Source organism: Anomaloglossus baeobatrachus, chromosome 1 (assembly GCF_048569485.1).
Source record: "Anomaloglossus baeobatrachus isolate aAnoBae1 chromosome 1, aAnoBae1.hap1, whole genome shotgun sequence".
Taxonomy (NCBI): domain Eukaryota; kingdom Metazoa; phylum Chordata; class Amphibia; order Anura; family Aromobatidae; genus Anomaloglossus; species Anomaloglossus baeobatrachus.
The window spans coordinates 666,848,298-666,871,484 of record NC_134353.1 but is presented as its reverse complement, the minus strand read 5'-3'; the positions used below and the strand labels follow the sequence as shown (position 1 = coordinate 666,871,484).

Below are 23,187 nucleotides of genomic sequence, written 5' to 3'. Positions count from 1 at the left end.
TAATGATGGCCACTCGTTTTTCTTTACTTAGCTGCTTTTTTCTTGCCATGATACAAATTCTAACAGTCAATTCAGTAGGACTATCAGCTGTGTATCCACCAGACTTCTGCACAACACAACTGATGGTCCCAACCCCATTTATAAGGCAAGAAATCCCACTTATTAAACCTGACAGGGCACATCTGTGAAGTGAAAACCATTTCCGGTGACTACCTCTTGAAGCTCATCAAGAAAATGCCAAGAGTGTGCAAAGCAGTAATCAAAGCAAAAGGTGGCTACTTTGAAGAACCTAGAATATAAGACATATTTTCAGCTGTTTCACACTTTTTTGTTAAGTATTTCATTCCACATGTGTTAATTCAAAGTTTTGATGTCTTCAATGGGAATCTACAATTTTCAGAGTCATGAAAATAAAGAAAACTCTTTGAATGAGAAGGTGTGTCCAAACTTTTGGTCTGTACGATATTTATTCTTTTTAATTTTCTTATATATTTTATTGATTTTTTTTATATACTGTATATTTACATATTTTTTTCTTTTTATCTTATATATTTTATTTATATTTTTTATATACACTACAGTTCAAAAGTTGGGTCACCCAGACAATTGTGTCTTTTCCATGAAAAATCCTACTTTTATCTATCGAATGCGATGCATAATGAATAGAAAATATAGTCCAGACTTTGACTAGGTTAGAAATAATGATTTTTACTTGAAATATTAATTTTCTCCTTCATGCTTTGCTTTCGTCAAAGAATGCTCCCTTTGCAGCAATGACAGCTTTGCAGATCTTTGGCATTCTAGCTGTTAATTTGCTGAGGTAATCTGGAGATATTTCACCCCATGTTTCCAGAAGCCCCTCCCACAAGTTGGATTAGCTTGATGGGCATACGGTCAAGCTGCTCCCACAACAGCTCAATAGGGTTGAGATCTGGTGACTGGGCTGCCCCTCCATTACAGATAGAATACCAGCTGCCTGCTTCTTCCCTAAATAGTTCATGCATAATTTGGAGGTGTGCTTTTGGTCATTGTCCTTTTGTAGGATGAAATTGGCTCCAATCAAGCGCTGTCCACAGGGTATGGCATGGCATTGCAAAATGGAGTGATAGCCTTCCTTATTCAAAATCCCTTTTACCTTGTACAAATCCCCACTTTACCAGCACCAAAGCGACCCCAGACCATCACATTACCTCCACCATTCTTGACAAATGGCATCAGGCACTCTTCCTTTTTAGTAGGTCTGCATCTCACAAATGTTCTTCCAAGCACCTCAAACTTCGATTCGTCTGTCCATAACACTTTTTTCCAATCTTCCTCTGTCCAATGTCTGTGTTTTTTTTGCCCATAGTAATCTTTTCCTTTTATTAGCCAGTCACAGATATGGCTTTTTCTTTGACACTCTGCCCTGAAGGCCAACATCCCGGAGTCGCCTCTTCACTGTAGACGTTGACACTGGTGTTTTGCCGGTACTATTTAAAGAAGCTGCCAGTTGAGGACCTGTGAGGCGTTGATTTCTCAAAATAGAGAATCTAATCTACTTGTCTCGTTGTTCAGTTGTGCAGCGGGGCCTCCCACTTCTCTTTCTACTCTGGTTAGAGCCTGTTTGTGCTCTCCTCTGAAGGGAGTACTACATACCGTTGTAGGAAATCTTCAGTTTTTTGGCAATTTCTTGTATGGAATATCCTTCATTTCTAAGAACAAGAATAGACTGTCGAGTTTCACATGAAAGTTCTCTTTTTCTGGCCATTTTGAGAGTTTAATGGAACCAACAAATGTAATGCTCTAGATTCTCAACTAGCTGAAAGGAAGATCAGTTTTATAGCTTCTCTAATCAGCAAAACTGTTTTCAGCTGTGCTAAGATACTTGCACAATGGTGTTCAAGGGATTTCTAAGCATCCATCAGCCTTCTAACACAGTTAGCAAACACAATGTACCATTAGAACACTGGAGTGGTGGTTGTTGGAAATACACACGTATGTAAATGTTGGTCTCTACACACCTATGTAAATATTGCATTCAAATCCAGATGTTTGAAGCTAGAATAGTCAGTTACCACATTAAAAATGTATAGAGTGTATTTCTGTTTAATTTAATGTTAGCTTTTGAACTGTAGTGTATATTTAAATATTTTTTTCTTTTTATCTTATATATTTTATCTTATGCCCCTTTGGGGAGCGCCTGTCTGTGTGGATCCACATGAATGGGAATCCATGGGTACCCACCCAAATGAGGGTTACTTGTGTGTCGCCCCAGGGATATCGCTCCAGCTTCAGGGACGCCACAGGGTCTTCTTTTAATATGGCAAACAGGTATGTTAGTTTTTGTAAATGTGTCGTGACGCCACTCACGGCTTGCGGTCAGGAATATGGGTGACCGCCAGTGTAGATTTTATGAGCGTCTGGGGCTGATGGAGTCTGTAGTCAGATGGTGTGGCCTCCCGGGAGTGAGGCGGGCCCCAGGGGCTCAGGTATGAAGAACAATGGGTCCCAGAATAACTCAGGCAGAGTCCAAAAGTTATTTAACTGATTTTTACTCACACAGATGTTGTTGTGAGCTGACCCGGGCGATGCTGTGATTAACCAGCTCCTTCGGGCCAGTCTGAGGGTAACAGGTTAGCTCGCCTTCCTAGCACTTCTGTGTTCGGATAACCCCCTGACCTGAAGTACCATGGGGGTCTATCCAGGGAGTCGCTACTGCCTTTTCTCCCCTTTTTGGACCGTTTGCCGGCAGCATTGACCAGGTGAGATGGCTTCTGGCTCTGTCTCCTTATGGGTCCCTGTGTTGCTGCTGAGGCTTGGACTCTAAGGTTGGTGAGGTACTTGTAGTTCCCCTCACTGACAGGTTTAGCAGATAGTTAAAACTGAAATCTACTCTAGGGACCTGTTCCCCATACGTGCCTAGTCACCAGGAGCACCTCTTCTTCTGACTCCTCGGTGACCGTTCTCCCCCGCCAACTGTCACTACACCGCGTAGGGTCTGACAACTGCCGCGCTCACCACTATCAGCCTGGCTCACTCCACTCCTTTCCTTAGAACCTCTGCACTTTAGCTCCCAGCCCCTCCACTACACCCCTTGACAAGAATTGAAGGCCAGACCCCTCTAGGGACTGCCCAAGGGTCCCATCTAATGGTGTGGGAGACCTGGTTGCTATGTGTCTGTGCGTACACACCTCGTTCTGGCCCTTAGGATTACCTGGAAGTACTGTCCCAGCATGGGTGCAGTACTCAGTGGTGCCTGACCGGGTCAGGGGCGCCACACTTGCTACATCCCCATTGGTGAAGCTGCTGTAGGACGACAAGGAAAGCCTAATTTATTACCGTAAATTTACTTTCCTTTAGTCTGAAGCAGCAGCATGAACTTTCCCTCCCAATAAAATAGTTTTTTCCATGAATATATATGATAACTACACAAGGAAGGAGAGAAACTAGTAGGTATATATAGTCAGAAGACAATTTACATTAATTGCTATCACCTGTCCTTTGTTCCAGGAGGATAAAATGCATATTGGTGCTGCTGCTTCAGACTAAAGGAAAGAAAATTAGTCTTTTTTTTAGCGATCGTACTACAAGAAAAATTACATTTTTTATCGTTTGATTAGTAAAATCACCCTGACATGTTCTCTTTAAACGGAACCTGTGAGGTGCAATATGCACATGACAGTACCACGAGCAGTTCTGGGTGCATATTGCTAATCCCTGCCTAACTGTCCCTGTATACACTAGCATAGATAAAGAGATCTTTAGAAAAAGTATTTCTAAAGATCTTTTATCTTATGATGATGAGGCCAGGGACTAGTCGCAATGGCGTTATATTCCCCGACTAGCCGCCCTCTTAGCATGTTAGCACTCCCACAGGGGCGTATTAACTTGCTATTCAATGCAGCATCACCAACGGTGACGCGCATACCTGTCTTTGCTGTGACCGCTGATCAGACGTCCAGCACTTTTGGTCATGCACATTAGACCTCTTTGAAGCTGGGATACGTACACCCGTCTGCATATTGAGCATGACCAGAAGTGCCCGGTAACCGTGGACACAGGTACTCGTGTCACCACTGGTGATAATGCATTGAATAGCATGTTAGTATGCCATAAAGATCTGTTTATCTATGCTACTACATACAGGGACAGGTATGCAGTGATTAGCAATATGCACCCAGAATTGCTAGTGGTTCTGGGTGCATATTGCACCTGACAGGTTCCCTTTAAGAGTCCATTTTACGTACAAGTGTATCCATTTTGGCTCGTATCAGTGAATATATTTATGCAATCTGTTCTTGACTGCAATTTAAAGAAATCATCCTAGCAATAAAGAAAGGAGGGATAAGATAATAGGTGACGGCCAAGAGGAATATAATGCGGCATCTTTATCAGTTCAGTATACATGTGTATCAAGGGAGAGACTTGTCAATCAAGGTGAGTGGGAGGAAATGTCACTTAGTCCAGCCCCTTGGACTAATCACCCAAGCCACATGGGCCCCGACCCAGTCCAAAAAGCCACAGTGCTTCAGAATAAATTATACCATGCAGAAATGAAGGCATTAATAATTCAGGCAGCAGAAATCAGCTGTCCGGTTCAGTTTAGGGCAAATTTAGACCTTAAGGCCACTTTACACACAGCGTAAACATACCCGCCCCCGTCGGTTGTGCGTCACTGGCAAATCGCTGCCCGTGGCGCACAACATTGCTTACACCCGTCAGACATACTTACCTGCCTAGCGACGTCGCTGTGGCCGGCGAACTGCCTCATTTCTAAGGGGGCGGTTCGTGCGACGTCACAGCGGCGTCACTAAGTGGCCGCCCAATAGAAGCGGAGGGGTGGAGATAAGCAGGCCAAACATCCCGCCCACCTCCTTCCTTCCACATTGCGGGCGGCTGCAGGGACGGTGATGTTTCTCATTCCTGGGGTGTCACACGTAGCGATGTTTGCTGCCGCAGGAACGATGAACAACCTGCGTCCTGCAACAGCAACGATAATCGGGATTAGAGCAACCGGACAACGATCAACGATATGGTGAGTAATTTTGATCGTTAGCGGTCGCTCGTACGTGTCACACGCAACGATGTCACTAACGAGGCCGGATGTGCGTCACGAATTCCGTGACCCCAACGACATCTCGTTAGCCATGTCGTTGCATGTAAAGTGGCCTTTAGTGAAACACTGTCTTTGTAGACACTGTGATGTCCGGCCCAGACCTCTTGACTCGAACTTGACAGCATCATAGGCATATGTAGGTATATAGGTCTCAAATATGTACATAGCACACTAATCATTGTATGAATAGGAATTTATCACTTATACATTGCCCTATGTGTATATGGCCAGCTTTTGTTTTGAAGACTTACCTTTTGGTAAGCCATGGTAAGTAGCTCTTCCCCTCAATCATCAATGCAGTGTTGAACCAACCATAGCTGTAATAAAATAATGTAATATATTGTAAAAATACAGTCTATTGTAACCCATCTATCTTTATTCCCCAAAAGCAGCAGTCTATATAATAAATGGACTAATGGGCCAGCAGTAAATTCCGATCCTAGTTTGCCCTTAGAAGCATTCACATATCTGATTTCCATGATTACTGGTGAGATGTGTTTATTTCTAGTAATGAAGGATTAAACTATTATCTTGTTGTTTTAAATGCAAAGATGGATGGATTCAAAAACATAACAAAAAACCAATGCCTTCCATTGTCCACTAGATGGCGCTCATTCTCCAGAACAGCCATGATTTGTGCTGCATAGCCTTGAGGCGTGACACATAAGACAAGCTAAATTACAGTCATTGACAATGCATTACTTCTACAGCTGCAAACACTGGGTAAAAGCACTTTTTCAGATGGGTCCTTAAGGCATAATGCTTTGCATTTCAGCTACGTGAGAGGTCTTTTTGTTTTTTTTTCTTTAGTTATCATTTATTTTCAGCTGTACACACCTTGTACTTTATACTCTCTGTCTGAGTTGGCATGGTGCCTAAAGTGTGGATTTATGAAATGTATAGTAGAATTGGACCCGTGTGATTAGGTTTTGTTGCATCCACAGGACCCCTTAATAATATATAGACTGTTTGTGCAAATCTCAACCTTCTTCTCATATCATTGCCTATACAGTGTGACAGGGAATTGCTGTTTTAACAAGTGCCTAAGTGTTACAGTCATGGCCAAAGGCATTGGCACTCTTGAAATTGTTCCGAGAAATGAAGTATTTATCCATGAAAATAAATTTTTGCAATTACACGGTTGTCATAGACATGTTTATTTTGTTTATGCGTATTGGAACATCTAAAAATTGTAAAAAAGACAAATTGGATATAATTTCACACAATACTCCAAAAATGGGTGGGACAAAATGAGTGGCACCTTTCCAAAATTGTGGTTAAACAGCTTTGTTTCAAGCATGTGATGCTCAATCACATTCCCATGTGGCAAGTAATAGGTGTGGGCAATATGAATATCCCACCTGAAACCAGATTAAAAGAAAGGAGAGAAGTATCTGTGTGTGCCACACTAAGCATGGAGAATAGAAAGAGGAGAAGAGAACTGTCTGAGGACTTGAGAACCAAAAAATATCAACAATCTCAGGTCCATCTCCAGACATCTTGATGATTCTTTGTCCAAGGTGCGGAACATAATCAAGACGTTTACAACCCCATGGCACTGTAGCTAATCTCTCTAGACATGGAAGGCAGAGCAAAATTGATAAAAGGTTGCAAGATAGTCCAGATGTTGGATAAGCAGCCCCAATCAAGTTCCAAAGAAATTCAAGCTGTCCTACAGGCTCAGGGGGCATCAGTGTTATCCGTTGACATTTGAATGAAATTAAAACCAGAAATATTTAACACAGAAACATAAAAAATCTAGACTGCAGTTTGCAAAAATGTACGTGAGTGTCACGCTCCCAATGCCTCAGCACCACTCCTTACCCACTGAGCCGGTCTCACCATCCAGGCACCGCTCCTTACCCATTGATCCAGTCTCGCCATCGTACCACCACTCCTTGCTCACTGATCCAGTCCACGTGTCCGCCGGTCATGGCTGCCGCTCCTGCTCATGCTCCCCTGCGTCCTGTTCCTGGTCTCAGGAGTCTGACTCTGAGTCTTAGACACATGTTTCTGTATAGGACCGGGCCGCGCCCACTTTCTTGGTCTTATAGGCCCAGCACACCTGAAGCAGGCCCAGCACACACTAGTGTTCCGGCTACCGTGTACCCTGCCCTCCGGTAGGGTGCTCGGCCAAGTGGATCCACCTCCTGGGCCTACCAGTCCTCCTGGCCCTCACAGTTTGATCAGGCCATGGATCCCGCTGGAGCGCAAACATCAGAGCTGGCTGAGCTGCGCCAGGAGCTGGTGCAACAGCGCGAAACCCTGAACCGGATGCTGAAGTTCCTGGCATCCGTGGACCACCGGTTATATACGCTGCAGACCGCAGCCTCATCTGAGTCCACGCATCAACGAGTATCCAGGTCAGAACCAGTTTCCTCCACGGCCTCGCAACTTCGCCTCGCTGCACTGCCTCGCTATGCGGGAGATCCCAAGACCTGCCGAGGCTTCCTGAACCAGTGTTCCCTGCACTTCCAGTTGCTCCTGCATTTGTTCGTCTAAAGTGGTGTTCCTGATGTCACATCTAGAAGGCGAAGCTCTAGTCTGGATTAACCCCCTGTGGGAGAATGAGGATCCGATGACCACCGACATCTGGGAATTCCTGCAAGCCTTCCGAAGCACCTTCGATGAACCCGGACGTACTACCGCAGTGACCTCTTCGCTCCTCCGGCTACGCCAAGGGACCCTGACCGTTGGCCAATATGCCATCCAGTTCCGCACGCTCGCCTCTGAGCTGGGCTGGAACAATGAGGCCTTGACGGCAGGGTCTCTCTGGCCGCATCAAAGACGAACTGGCCGGCCGTGACGTTCCACGAACTTTGGACGCTTTGATATCCTTAGCCACCCAGATTGACCTCCGTTTCCAGGAGCGAACCAAAGAGGTATTCTGGGAGAAGCGACCACCCCGTCACGCCTTTTTCCCGCAGAGGCCTACCGCTCCTTCGCCCCTGCCTTCCTGTGATGTTTTTCCAGAGCCCATGCAAATAGATCAACTGAACCAAGCCAAGCAACGCCGTGCAGAACGGCTCGCCCAGGGCCTGTGTTTTTTTTGCGGAGACGGTTCACATTTGCTCCGTTCTTGCCCGGAGAAACCAGGTAGACCCCAGGTCCAAGGGATGGTGGGAACCGCCACCCTTGGCACCGGAATCCCCTCCGTTCCATTTACACAGACTGTCCAGGTAACGACGGAGAAGACCAGGTTCACGGCAGAGGCCCACATCGATTCTGGGGCTGTGGGTAATTTCATACAACAGTCTACAGTGAATCGATACCAGGTACCTGTGATCCTGCTTGCCAAGCCCCTCTGGTTCGCCTCCGTGGACGGTAAACTGCTATACGAACCCGTCCGGTATACCACCGAACCCGTGAGACTCCAGGTTGGCACTTAGCATACTGAGATCATTGCCTTCTATGTTATCCCTAGAATGGCTCCTGAGCTCCTGCTGGGCCTGCCCTGGCTTCAGCTCCATGACCCTGACATTAGTTGGCATTCTGGCGCTATTTCTCGCTGGGGGCCCTTGTGTCATGATGGCTGCCTGCAGCCTGTTCCTCGGACCCTGTCACCTGGATCTATCATGCCGCAAGCAGAAGAAGCGGTGACGACGCAGTCTAGCGCAGTGCCACAACTCTTGTCCCTTGTGCCTGTGGTGCCACCGGAACCAGAAGAAGAGACGACGCAGTCCAGCGTCGTTCCATTGTCCCTGGCAATTGAGACTTTGATACCACCAACTTCTGAAGATGAGACAATGTCCCATGTCCAGTCAGAGACACTCGAGCCGGTCGTCCTCAATTCCGTCTCTTCTACTGTCTGTGCCCCTCCTCTTTCCATTGCCTCTGACAGGGGTAATCCAGGGAAGGGTGTGCGGTCAAGAAGAGGTTGCTGGTTAAGCAGTCCTTCCTTGCCTATGTGCTGAGTGGCGGTCCGGGGGTTCGTTCCAAGGTGCCCCGGGGGTCCTTTGCATGGGCGGGGGGGGCGTAACGGGGGTGGGTACTGTCACGCTCCCGATGCCTCAGCACCGCCCCTTACCCACTGAGCCGGTCTCACCATCCAGGCACCGCTCCTTACCCATTGATCCAGTCTCGCCATCGGACCACCGCTCCTTGCTCACTGATCCAGTCCACGTGTCCGCCGATCATGGCTGCCACTCCCGCTCATGCTCCCCTGCATCCTGTTCCTGGTCTCAGGAGTCTGACTCTGAGTCTTAGACACATGTTTCTGTATAGGACCAGGCCGCGCCCACTTTCCTGGTCTTATAGGCCCAGCACACCTGAAGCAGGATATTGCATGGGGCTGTGCTGGGTATATAAAACTGGCCTTTCCATGTGGGCAGGGCCTGATCAATGTGTCTTGTAAAGTAGTGTCTTGGAAGGACTTGTCCTAAAGCCTTGTCTTTTGAGCTAGGTGCTCAGGCCCCCTTGTGCCCTGTCCTGTTTTACTGCTTGTCCTTGCTACCTGGTACCTGTGCCTGTATCCTGTACTGTCTAAGGAACCCCGAGACTCTGGTGACCTGGTTCTACCCGTCCCTGCCACACTAGTGCTCCGGCTACCGTGTACCCTGCCCTCCGGTAGGGTGCTCGGCCCAGTGGATCCACCTCCTGGGCCTACCAGTCCTCCTGGCCCTCACAGTGAGTAAGCCAAAATCCTTTTGGAAAGCGTCTTGTGGCAGATGAGATCAAGAAAGAACTTTTTGATAAAGCACATCATTCTACCAAAAATAGAAAGAGGGTTCAAAGATGTTTTGGGGTTGTTCGCAACATAGTAGCTAGTGTCAGAAAGCTAGGTCTGCGTCCTAGGTCCAGCAGGGCAATAACCTCAAAAATACTTCAAGGAGCACCTAAAAATGTATGGAATCAAAGCTCTACAGAATTCTAAAGTGGCCAGAAATTAGACCGGATCTAAATCCCACTGAACACCTGTGGAGAGATCTTAAAATTGCTGTTGGGAGTAGACATCCTTCAAATATGAGAAACCTAGGCGGGCTTTGCACACTACGACATCGCAGGTGCGATGTCGGTGGGGTCAAATTGAAAGTGACGCACATCTGACATTGCATGCGACATCGTAGTGTGTAAAGCCTAGATGATACGATTAACGAGCGCAAAATCGTCGTAATCGTATCATGGGTGCAGCGTCGGCGTAATCCATAATTACGCTGACGTGACGGTCCGATGTTGTTCTTCGCCCCTGCGGCAGCACACATCGCTGTGTGTGAAGCCGCAGGAGCAAGGAACATCTCCTACCGGCGTCACCACGGCTTCCGTAGGATATGCGGAAGGAAGGAGGTGGGCGGGATGTTTACATCCTGCTCATCTCCGCCCCTCCGCCGCTATTGGCCGCCTGCCGTGTGGCGTCGCTATGACTCCGCACGACCCGCCCCCTTAGGAAGGAGGCGGGTCGCCGGCCAGAGCGACGGTCGCAGGGCAGGTGAGTGCATGTGAAGCTGGCGTAGCGATAATTTTCGCTACGCCAGCTATCACACGATATCGTACCTGCGACGGGGGCGGGGACTATCGCGTGCGACATCGCAGCATCGGCTTGCGATGTCGCAACGTGCAAAGCCGCCCTTAGAGCAGGTGGCAAAAGAAGAGTGGTCCAAAATTCCAGCTGAGAGGTGTAAGAAACTTGGTTGTAGGAAGTGATTGATTGCAGTTATTATACCAAAGGGTTTACAACAAAATATTAAGTTGTGGATGCCAACAATTTTGTCTGGCCCATTTTTGAAGTTTTGTGTAAAATTATCCTTCCTTCTAAAAGTGGATTAAAAAGTTAAAAAAAAAATCTTTTAGTGAAGGAGCCAATATCCTTAGATCTTCCTGTAACCTGTGATGTTACTAGGAGATACAGCTGTCATCCGGTCTACAGCTAGGTAAGGCCAAATTCACACATTCGCTATTTTGGTATGGACTGCAAACAGGTCATAGGTGTCCTAACCTGAACTCGATAGTTATGTAGGCATACGTCTCATCAGCATCAAGGGCTCAGGCATTTAAAAAAAAAAAAAGTAAAAATAAAAACAGGAAAAAATAAAACAGCCAAGCATTTTAATCTACCATCCTCCCTAATTGCATGAAAACAGTATCAGTATTCAGTTTACACCACCCAACTTGCAGCGTTAAACGACTACAAATCAGATTCTTGTTTGCTAACAGTCGGTCATTTCATAGCCTGTTTGGACAGACAGACGGCATTTCCTATATGCACTGAATGATCAGTCCTGCTTACAGACAACGATGTGCTGCCAGAACGGTTATTTTAATGATTTCACCCTACGAACGAGAGCTTTGCATACGTCAAGTGACTGGCCGCCTGTTTACACCGCACGATTATCGAGAAACAAGCAATCCTAAGAACACTTCATTATAATGGTGCAGTGTAAAGCCATTCTCATGCTATATTTAGTCATATAATACACATACAGTATAAATTATTATAAAAATAAACTGAAAATAAGAGTAGGTTGTAAAGGTATCGAGAGTGATATGACGCTTTGCAGGAATAAGATAAAGTGAAAAAGATGATGTGAAAAATCAATCTTGCTTAGCTATTGGATATGTTGTTTTATTTTTAGAAGACTGACAAACCTGTATCCAGGGAATAATTCCAACTCTCTTGGTGTAAGGTGTCTAAACCCAAGGACATCATCTTTCCATGACGGTTCCTGGAAAAATAGAAATCATGGTTATAATAAACAGCGTAAAATTACATATGACTGCATAAATATTGATTTAGAATATACTATTGTGCCAGCATCTGACCACAACGACAAGAAGGATAGAAGCAAATAGAAGAATACTGTATTACTGAGCCCTATGTATACCAGTATACAGTGCGCTCCTGCACTCCCTCTAGTGGTGGCTCCAGGTAGGCAAGATATAAATGTTTTGGGCAGCCAGTCCTCAGTCTAGTGTAAGCACCACCGCCCCACATTATATTATGAACTAATCTGGTTCTGTTGAGAATGAATATACATTAGTTCAGTATAGTCAGGCTGGTATCTCACATATCATACAATGCAATGTCCCATAGAAAGGAGGGTTTTTTTGTAAAGTTGTTTTCGGAGTGTGTCAAATGGGGCAGGATTTCTTGGAAGATGTAATCTAGGTCATATTTACACTAGTATCAAATGAGTTTTGTAGTGTCAGGATTAGAGATGAGCGAACCGGTCGCGGTTCGGCTCGAGGTCGGTTCGCCGAACGGGGGTCCCGTTCGAGTTCGGTTCGTCGAACGTTCGACGAACCGAACTCGAACCAATAGGCTATAATGGGAGGCAATCACAAACACATAAAAATGCATTATAAATGTACACAAACAGTTAATAAACATTGCCATAACACTTACCGGTCCCCGCGATCCCTTCTGCACTCTGTCTCCTGCCGCTATTCCATCCGATGATCGCTGAATCCTCCCGGTGACTGGCACTGCAGCAGTGATGCAGGACCTATCGTGACGTCAAAATAGCCATGTGACCAGTCACGTGGCTATTATCTCATTGGCTACAGACTGGTCACATGACTATGACGAGTCATGTAGGACCTGCGAGTGCATCTCTCCGGTACACGGTGCACATATGTGTATCGCCGTGTACCGGCGACATGCTCTACCACACGGTCGACTCCCCGTTCCGTTAGGGACCGGCTGACACAGCCGGTCATTAACGGAGGTTGCCATAGCAACGCAGTTAGCGGTGACGTCACCGCTAACCGCGGCTCCGAGAGCACCGTTGCTATGGTAACGCGTCTGTCAGCGTCTGAGAGCAGGGAGCCAGCGCTAAGCGGTGTGCGCTGCTCCCTGCTCTGTGCACATGTAGCTGCAGCACATATCGGGTAATTAACCCGATGTGTGCTGTAACTAGGAGAGCAAGGAGCCAGCGCTCAGTGTGCGCTGCTCCCTGCTCTCTGCACGTGTAGCTGCGTGCGCTGGTAACCAAGGTAAATATCGGGTTGGTTACCCGATATTTACCTTAGTTACCAAGCGCAGCATCTTCCACGCGGCGCTGGGGGCTGGTCACTGGTTGCTGGTGAGCTCACCAGCAACTCGTGTAGCCACGCTCCAGCGATCCCTGCCAGGTCAGGTTGCTGGTGGGATCGCTGGAGCGTCGCTAGTGTGACATCTCACCAGCAACCTCCTAGCAACTTACCAGCGATCCCTATCGTTGCTGGGATCGCTGGTAAGTTGCTAGGCTAAGTTCACATTTCCGCTAAAATGTATCAGTCACAATCCGCTGCTCTTGTAAACAGCGGAATCCGTTTAGCGGATTCCGCTGCTCCCATAGACTTGTATGAGCAGCGGCTTGTGACTGATGATGCTGCGTTGCACCCTCCGCCCGACTGATCAGTCGTGGAACGACTGACCGCCGGGCGGGAGGAACGCAGCATGTAACGTTTTTTGAGCAGCGAGATCCGTCGGATTTCGCTGCGCATGCTCTCTGGCTCCCTGCACACGTCACCAGCTTTGGTTGGTTACCCGATATTTACCCTGGTTACGGTGCAAGGAGCCAGCGCTAAGCGGTGTAGGCCCGTAACCAAGGTAAATATCGGGTAACCAAGGTAAACATCGGGTGCTTTGCTGTTACCCGATATTTAGGCTGGTTACGTGTGCAGGGAGGCCGACACTTCCCCGCTCGGCCCCGCCCCCTCCCGCACTCCGCACATGTATGTACACACACACACACACACACACCTGTCCCCAGCCATGCAGACAAGCACTGCCACTGACACCCTCGTCTGGCCCCGCCCCCTGCTCGGCTCCGCCCCCTCCCGCACTTTGCATGTGCACACACATACATACATGCACATACATACATACATGCACATACACACACTCACTCACACATACACTCACCTGTCCCCAGCCATGCAGACCGCAGCACTTCTACTGACATCCTCAGCGCCTGGCCCCGCCCCCTGCTCGGCTCCGCCCCCTCCCGCACTTTGCATGTGCACACACATACATACATACATACATGCACATACACACACTCACTCACAGATACACTCACCTGTCCCCAGCCATGCAGACCGCAGCACTTCCACTGACATCCTCAGCGCCTGGCCCCGCCCCCCGCTCGGCTCCGCCCCCTCCCGCATTCAGCATGTGTATACACTCACACACACACACACTCACCTGTCCTGCAGTCACTGCGGCACTGACGTCCTCAGTGCCACGGCCCCGCTCGGCTCCTCCCCTCCCCCCCGAACTCCGCCCCCCCCGCACACAACGGAATCCGACAAAGAATTCTGTTCTTTGTCATCCGTTGTACAGCGTTGAACAGCGCATCAGTCACATGCGTCAAGCGACGCATGTGACTGATACAAATCAACGGAAATGTGAACTTAGCCTAGTGTGACGGGGCCTTTACCGCTGTTACCGCTGACAGCCAGCACTGATCTGCACGCTGTACGCTGCTTCCCGTTTGTAGTGATGATTGTAGTGAGGATGAGGTTCCCCAGCCCCAAGTGATGAGCTGGTAAACTCATCCTCACTACAATCGTCACTACTACTACACTAGAAAGAAAGAAGACAGAAGAGCAGGATCGTGGAGGGGTGACAGGGGGTAATAAAGATGGAGTCTCTAATGTGTCTGTGTATTTATTTCTATTAAAGTATTTTTTCTCTGTGTGGTGTTTTTTTTTAACCCTTTATTGGAGATTCTTAATGGCCGGGTCAAACGTGCCTGACATTAAGAATCTCTGGCTTAATACTGGCTAGTAAAACAAAGCCAGTATTAACTCATGATTACCCAACAAGCCACCCGGCTCCAGGGCTGTTGGAAGAGTTGGATACAGCGCCAGATGATGGCGCTTCTATGAGAGCGCCATTTTCTGGGACAGCTGCGGACTGAAATTCGCAGCAGAGGCGCCCAGAAACCTCGGGCTAACCTGTGCTGCGGATTCCAATCCCCAGCTGCCTAGTTGTACCTGGCTGGACACAAAAATGGGGTGAAGCCCACGTCATTTGTTTTTTAATTATTTCATGAAATAAGTGAAATAATTAAAAAAAAACGGGCGTCCCTATATTTTTGGTTCCCAGCCGGGTACAAATAGGCAACTGGGGGTTGGAGGCAGCCCGTGGCTGCCTGCTGTACCTGGCTAGCATACAAAAATATGGCGAAGCCCACGTCATTTTTTTGGTGGGAAAAAAAATTCTGCATACAGTCCTGGATGGAGTATGCTGAGCCTTGTAATTCTGCAGATGCTGTCTGCTCTTCTCCATACAGACAGACAGCAGCTGCAGAACTACAAGGCTCAGCATACTCCATCCAGGACTGTATGCAGAAGTTTTTTGCCCCCTGAAAAAATTATGTGGGCTTCGCCATATTTTTGTATGCTAGCCAGGTACAGCAGGCAGGTACGGCTGCCCCCAACCCCCAGTTGCCTATTTGTACCCGGCTGGGAACCAAAAATAAAGGGAAGCCCTTTTTTTATTATTTCATGAATTTCATGAAATAATTAGAAAACAAATGACGTAGGCTTCGCCCCATTTTTGTGTCCAGCCAGGTACAACTAGGCAGCTGGGGATTGGAATCCGCAGCACAGGTTGGCCTGAGATTTCTGGGCACCACTGCTGCGAATTGCAGTCTGCAGCCGCCTCAGAAAATGGCATTTTCATAGAAGCGCCATCTTCTGGCGCTGTATCCAACTCTTCCAGCACCTGCCTGCTATACCTGGCTAGCATACAAAAATATGGCGAAGCTCACGTCCTTTTTTTTTCTAGTTTTTTGGCAAAAAAAATAAAAAATGCTTCCCTGGATTTTCCATTGCCAGTGAAGGTAACATCAAGCAGTGGGGGTTAGCAGCCAGTAGCTGCTTGGATTACCCTTACCTAGCAATACAAAAAATGCAGCGGGAGCCCATATATATTTTTTTTAATTATTTATTTAAATAACTAAAAATAAAATGGGCTTCCCTGTATTTTGATTGCTGGACATCACAGTGCTGTAAAAATAAATCTTTAAAAAAGTGACGTAGCGCTCCGCGGTATTTTTGATTCTCAGCGCAGATAAAGCAGACAGCTATGGGTTGCCACCCCAGTCTGCCTGCCGATACCTTGGTTGGCAATCAAAATACAGGGAAGCCCATTAATTTTTTCTATTTAAAAAATAGTTAAAAAAAAAATGACATTGGGTCCCCCCATTTTTGATAGCCAGCTAGGGTAAAGCAGACGGCTGTAGCCTGAAAACCACAGCTGGCAGCTTTACCGTGGTTGGGGATCCAATGTGGAGGTCCCCTCAGGCTCTTTTTTATAATTATTTTATAAATATTAATAATTACACAATAAAAGTAGGGTCTCCCCCAAATTGGATCACCAGCCAAGGTAAAGCGGACAGCTGTGGTCTGGTATTCTCAGGGTGGGAAGGTCCATAGTTATTGGGCCTTCACAGCCTAAAAATAGCAGGCCGCAGGCACCCCAGACGTGGCGCATCCACTAGATGCGCCAATCCTGGCGCTTCACCCCAGCTCATCCCGTGCCCTGGTGCAGTGGCAAACGGGGTAATAAATCGGGTTGATACTAGCTGTAAAGTCACCTGAGATCAAGCCCAGCAGTTTGTGATGTCATGGCGTCTATTAGATACCCAACATCATAAACTGTCAGTACTAACAAAAAAAAAAAAAATCGACAAAAGAAATTTATTTGAAAAAACAGTCCCCAAAACATTTCCTCTTTCACCAATTTATTGTAAGAAAAAAAATAAAGGGGTCCCACGACGACTCTGGACCGTCTAGAATATGGGGGGGAGACACTCAGGGAACGTATCCCCCATTTTCTAGGAGTGCGGACCCTTCATGTGAGGAGTGTGGGTGCAATGAATCTGCACTCACTCTCCCCGGGTCCACAGCAGCAGAGTCCATGTCGTAATAGTTGCTACCAAAGCTGCAATGCCCTGCTCATGAGGTAAGGGCATGCCTAATCAGGAGAACTACTGTAGAGGAAGCTCTGCTCACTGGTATATAGGTGCTCAGAGGTAATAATAGATAAAATTAGTGAGTAACCTCGGCACTCTAAATCTCCCAGACTAAGTCAGTAAGTCACAACGGATAGTAATGCAAAATCACTCTTTATTGGTCCGTATTAAGAAAAAAAAATTTTTCATAAGCATATATGTTTTTGTCCAAAACAAGTTACAAATGACGTTTCGGCCTGAGCCTTCGTCAGATTGGACTTATCTGCATGTAATCATGAAAAATGACAATAATCAGTATCACATAAGAGTGAGAGAACAATAACATAAACTCAAACAATGTAGAGGTACAATTGGGATGCAGCAAAAAAATTGCAACACAGCAAGAAATGAAACACATGATACAAATGTCATAATACAGTACAAGGACAATATAGTAATGACAAATATGGGGTCAGAGTAGACTTAGACAGCTCTGGTACGAAAGACATGTCAATCATAAAGTAACATGTGCAGTAGGTGTAGAGCTACAGTATGCATGGCAGAGCTAATGGGTAGACCGACCATAGAAAAAGAACGGAGAAAAAGTGGAGAAAAAATGGAGAAAAAGTGGAGAAAAAGTGGAGGAAAAATTGGAGAAAAAGTGGAGAAAAAGTGGAGAAAAAGTGGAGAAAAAATGGAGAAAAAGTGGAGAAAAAAGTGGAGAAAAAGTGGAGAAAAAAGTGGAGAAAAAGTGGAGAAAAAGTGGAGAAAAAAGTGGAGAAAAAGTGGAGGAAAAATTGGAGAAAAAGTGGAGAAAAAGTGGAGAAAAAAGTGGAGAAAAAGTGGAGGAAAAATTGGAGAAAAAGTGGAGAATAAGTGGAGAATAAGTGGAGAAAAAGTGGAGAAAAAGTGGAGAATAAGTGGAGTAAAAGTGGAGAAAAAGTGGAGAATAAGTGGAGGAAAAAGTGGAGAAAAAAGTGGAGAAAAAGTGGAGGAAAAATTGGAGAAAAAGTGGAGAATAAGTGGAGAATAAGTGGAGAAAAAGTGGAGAAAAAGTGGAGAAAAAGTGGAGAAAAAAGTGGAGAAAAAGTGGAGAAAAAGTGGAGAATAAGTGGAGAATAAGTGGAGAAAAAAATGGAGAAAAAGTGGAGAAAAAGTGGAGAAAAAGTGGAGAAAAAAGTGGAGAAAAAGTGGAGAAAAAGTGGAGAATAAGTGGAGAATAAGTGGAGAAAAAGTGGAGAAAAAAATGGAGAAAAAGTGGAGAAAAAGTGGAGAATAAGTGGAGTAAAAGTGGAGAAAAAGTGGAGAATAAGTGGAGAATAAGTGGAGAATAAGTGGAGAAAAAATGGAGAATAAGTGGAGAAAAAATGGAGAAAAAGTGGAGAAAAAATGGAGAAAAAGTGGAGAAAAAGTGGAGCACCCTTTGGTGCCTTTCATGTGGCACTAAGGGGTGCTTAGCTTTGTATTTAGCCAGAAAATGAAAAAAAAATGACATAGGGTTCCCCCTAGTTTTGTAGTCAGCTAGGGTAAAGCAGACGGCTGCAGCCTGCAGACCACAGCTGGCAACCTCACCTTGGCTGGTAATCCAAAACTGAGGGCACCCCACTCTGTTATTTTAAATTAAATAAATAATTAAAAAAAAAAAACACGTAGGGGTCCCCCAAAATTGGATCACCAGCCAAGGTAAAGCAGACAGCTGGGGCCTGATATTCTCAGACTAGGGAGGTCCATGGTTATTGGACTCTCCCCAGCCTAAAAATAGCAGGCCGCAGCCGCCCCAGAAGTGGCGCATCCATTAGATGCGCCAATCCTGGTGCTTCGCCCCAGCTCATCCCGCGCCCTGGTGCGGTGGCAAACGGGGTAATATATGGGGTTAATACCAGATGTGTAATGTCACCTGGCATCAAGCCCTGGGGTTGGTGAGGTCAGGCGTCTATCAGATACCCGACATCACCAACCCAGTCAGTAATAAAAAAAAATAGACGACAAACACATTTTTATTTGAAAAAACACTCCCCAAAACATTCCCTCTTTAACCAATTTATTAGAATGAAAAACAAATCCAGGTCTGCTGTAATCCAAGGGGTTGCCATGACGATCCACACTGTCCCAGTCAATGAAGAGCAGGTTGTTCCCCATTGGCTGGGAGAGCAGTGCAGTGACCTGAGCTAACATCAATGGGTCAGCCCAGGTCACTGCAGGGCATGACAAGTGCTGCTGTCAGCGAGGTACATTACCTGCGCTGATCTCCAGCACACTGACAGCCCCTGTCACTGAGGTCAATGACCGCCGCCTTCACACCAAGTCTCGCGAGAGGCCCGTGACGTCACCGCTAGTCAGTCTCGGGTCGGAAGCGAGAGGTGATGTGACAAGCGGCGGCCATGGAGGACAGTGACAGCGCTGAGGTCGGGATGGCGGGACTTCATCACCGCAGGCAGGGCCGGCTCCAGGTTTTTGTGGGCCCCGGGCGGAAGAGTCCCAGTGGGTCCCATAAACACGGAGACACACACACATACACAGATACATACACGTACATATACATATTTAAAGACAAACTCACAAAAATACATATAAACAGACAAATCTATACAGTCATATACACTGACATACATAGATACACATCATACATGCATACATACAGAGACACACACTGCTATGCTGCATACATACATACATACAGACAGACACACACATACTGCTCTGCTGCATACATACATATAGACAGACACACACACTGCTCTGCTACATACATACATACAGACACACACATACTGCTCTGCTGCATACATACAGACAGACACACACACACACTGCTCTGCTGCATACATACATACAGACAGACACGCATACTGCTCTGCTGCATACATACATGCATACATACATACACGCATACTGCTCTGCTGCATACATACAGACACGCATACTGCTCTGCTGCATACATACATGCATACATACAGACAGACACGCATATTGCTCTGCTGCATATATATATATACATACATACAGACACGCATACTACTCTGCTACATATATACATACATACATACAGACACGCATACTGCTCTGCTGCATACATACATACATACATACAGACACGCATACTGCTCTGCTGCATACATACAGACAGACACGCATATTGCTCTGCTGCATATATATATATACATACAGACACGCATACTACTCTGCTACATATATACATACATACATACAGACACGCATACTGCTCTGCTGCATACATACATGCATACATACAGACACGTATACTGCTCTGCTGCATACATACATGCATACATACAGACAGACACGCATATTGCTCTGCTGCATATATATATATACATACAGACACGCATACTACTCTGCTACATATATACATGCATACATACAGACACGCATACTGCTCTGCTGCATACATACATGCATACATACAGACACGTATACTGCTCTGCTGCATACATACATGCATACATACAGACAGACACGCATATTGCTCTGCTGCATATATATATATACATACAGACACGCATACTACTCTGCTACATATATACATGCATACATACAGACACGTATACTGCTCTGCTGCATACATACATGCATACATACAGACACGTATACTGCTCTGCTGCATACATACATGCATACATACAGACAGACACGCATATTGCTCTGCTGCATATATATATATATATATAAATACAGACACGCATACTGCTCTGCTGCATACATACATGCATACATACATACACGCATACTGCTCTGCTGCATACATACATGCATACATACAGACACGCATACTGCTCTGCTGCATACATACATGCATACATACAGACACGTATACTGCTCTGCTGCATACATACATGCATACATACAGACAGACACGCATATTGCTCTGCTGCATATATATATACATACATACAGACACGCATACTGCTCTGCTGCATATATACATGCATACATACAGACACGCATACTGCTTTGCTGCATATATACATACATATAGACACGCATACTGCTCTGCTGCATATATACATACATATAGACACGCATACTGCTCTGCTGCATATATACATACATATAGTCACGCATACTGCTCTGCTGCATATATACATACATATAGACACGCATACTGCTCTGCTGCATATATACATACATATAGACACGCATACTGCTCTGCTGCATATATACATACATATAGACACGCATACTGCTCTGCTGCATATATACATACATATAGACACGCATACTGCTCTGCTGCATATATACATACATATAGACACGCATACTGCTCTGCTGCATATATACATACATATAGACACGCATACTGCTCTGCTGCATATATACATACATATAGACACGCATACTGCTCTGCTGCATATATACATACATATAGACACGCATATTGCTTTGCTGCATATATACATACATATAGACACGCATACTGCTCTGCTGCATATATACATACATATAGACACGCATACTGCTCTGCTGCATATATACATACATATAGACACGCATACTGCTCTGCTGCATATATACATACATATAGACACGCATACTGCTCTGCTGCATATATACATACATATAGACACGCATACTGCTCTGCTGCATATATACATACATATAGACACGCATACTGCTCTGCTGCATATATACATACATATAGACACGCATACTGCTCTGCTGCATATATACATACATATAGACACGCATACTGCTCTGCTGCATATATACATACATATAGACACGCATACTGCTCTGCTGCATATATACATACATATAGACACGCATACTGCTCTGCTGCATATATACATACATATAGACACGCATACTGCTCTGCTGCATATATACATACATATAGACACGCATACTGCTCTGCTGCATATATACATACATATAGACACGCATACTGCTCTGCTGCATATATACATACATATAGACACGCATACTGCTCTGCTGCATATATACATACATATAGACACGCATACTGCTCTGCTGCATATATACATACATATAGACACGCATACTGCTCTGCTGCATATATACATACATATAGACACGCATACTGCTCTGCTGCATACATACATACATATAGACACGCATACTGCTCTGCTGCATATATACATACATACAAACACACACCTTGCTCTGCGGGGCCCACACACGCGGCTCCGGGGGTCACACACACGGCTCTGCGGGGCCCACACACGCGGCTCCGGGGGCCACACACACGGCTCTGCGGGGCCCATACACGCGGCTCCGGGGGCCACACACACGGCTCTGCGGGGCCCACACACGCGGCTCCGGGGGTCACACACACGGCTCTGCGGGGCCCACACACGCGGCTCCGGGGGCCACACACACGGCTCTGTGGGGCCCACACACGCGGCTCCGGGGGCCACACACACGGCTCTGTGGGGCCCACACACGCGGCTCCGGGGGCCACACACACGGCTCTGTGGGGCCCACACACGCGGCTCCGGGGGCCACACACACGGCTCTGCGGGGCCCACACACGCGGCTCCGGGGGCCACACACACGGCTCTGCGGGGCCCACACACGCGGCTCCGGGGGCCACACACACGGCTCTGCGGGGCCCACACACGCGGCTCCGGGGGCCACACACACGGCTCTGTGGGGCCCACACACGCGGCACCGGGGGCCACACACACGGCTCTGTGGGGCCCACACACGCGGCACCGGGGGCCACACACACGGCTCTGTGGGGCCCACACACGCGGCTCCGGGGGCCACACACACGGCTCTGCGGGGCCCACACACGCGGCTCCGGGGGCCACACACACGGCTCTGCGCGTCCCACACACGCGGCTCCGGGGGCCACACACACGGCTCTGTGGGGCCCACACACGCGGCACCGGGGGCCACACACACGGCTCTGTGGGGCCCACACACGCGGCACCGGGGGCCACACACACGGCTCTGTGGGGCCCACACACGCGGCTCAGGGGGCCACACACACGGCTCTGCGGGGCCCACACACGCACGGGGGGACAGGGAGGGGCGGGGAGGGAGTGATGTCCCACATACTGATCAGGTCACGGTGCAGATGGGGCCCACACAGCGCCGGAGGGAAGCGATGTGCTGGGGGTCGCTGGCTGGCACTGTGACTCCTTCATCTGTGCGACCGAGCAGGACGCCGGGCGGTAGCTCCGCCCACAGATGATGCTCAATGAAGGAGAACACACCCTTAAAGGG

At 47.1% G+C, this 23,187-nt stretch overlaps 1 protein-coding gene across 4 annotated transcripts in view; it reads right to left on the bottom strand.

Moving 5' to 3' along the window:
- DAO (D-amino acid oxidase) overlaps positions 1-23,187 on the bottom strand; it is a 137,075-nt gene that overhangs the window by 30,954 nt on the left and 82,934 nt on the right. For all 4 annotated transcript variants that reach the window (XM_075341715.1, XM_075341713.1, XM_075341716.1 and 1 more), the window contains exons 4-5: positions 11,678-11,754; positions 5,347-5,412 (exon numbers count right to left, since the gene is read on the bottom strand). In XM_075341715.1, the coding sequence (XP_075197830.1) occupies positions 5,347-5,412; positions 11,678-11,754 (143 nt within the window). The remainder of the gene's footprint in view (positions 1-5,346; positions 5,413-11,677; positions 11,755-23,187) is intronic.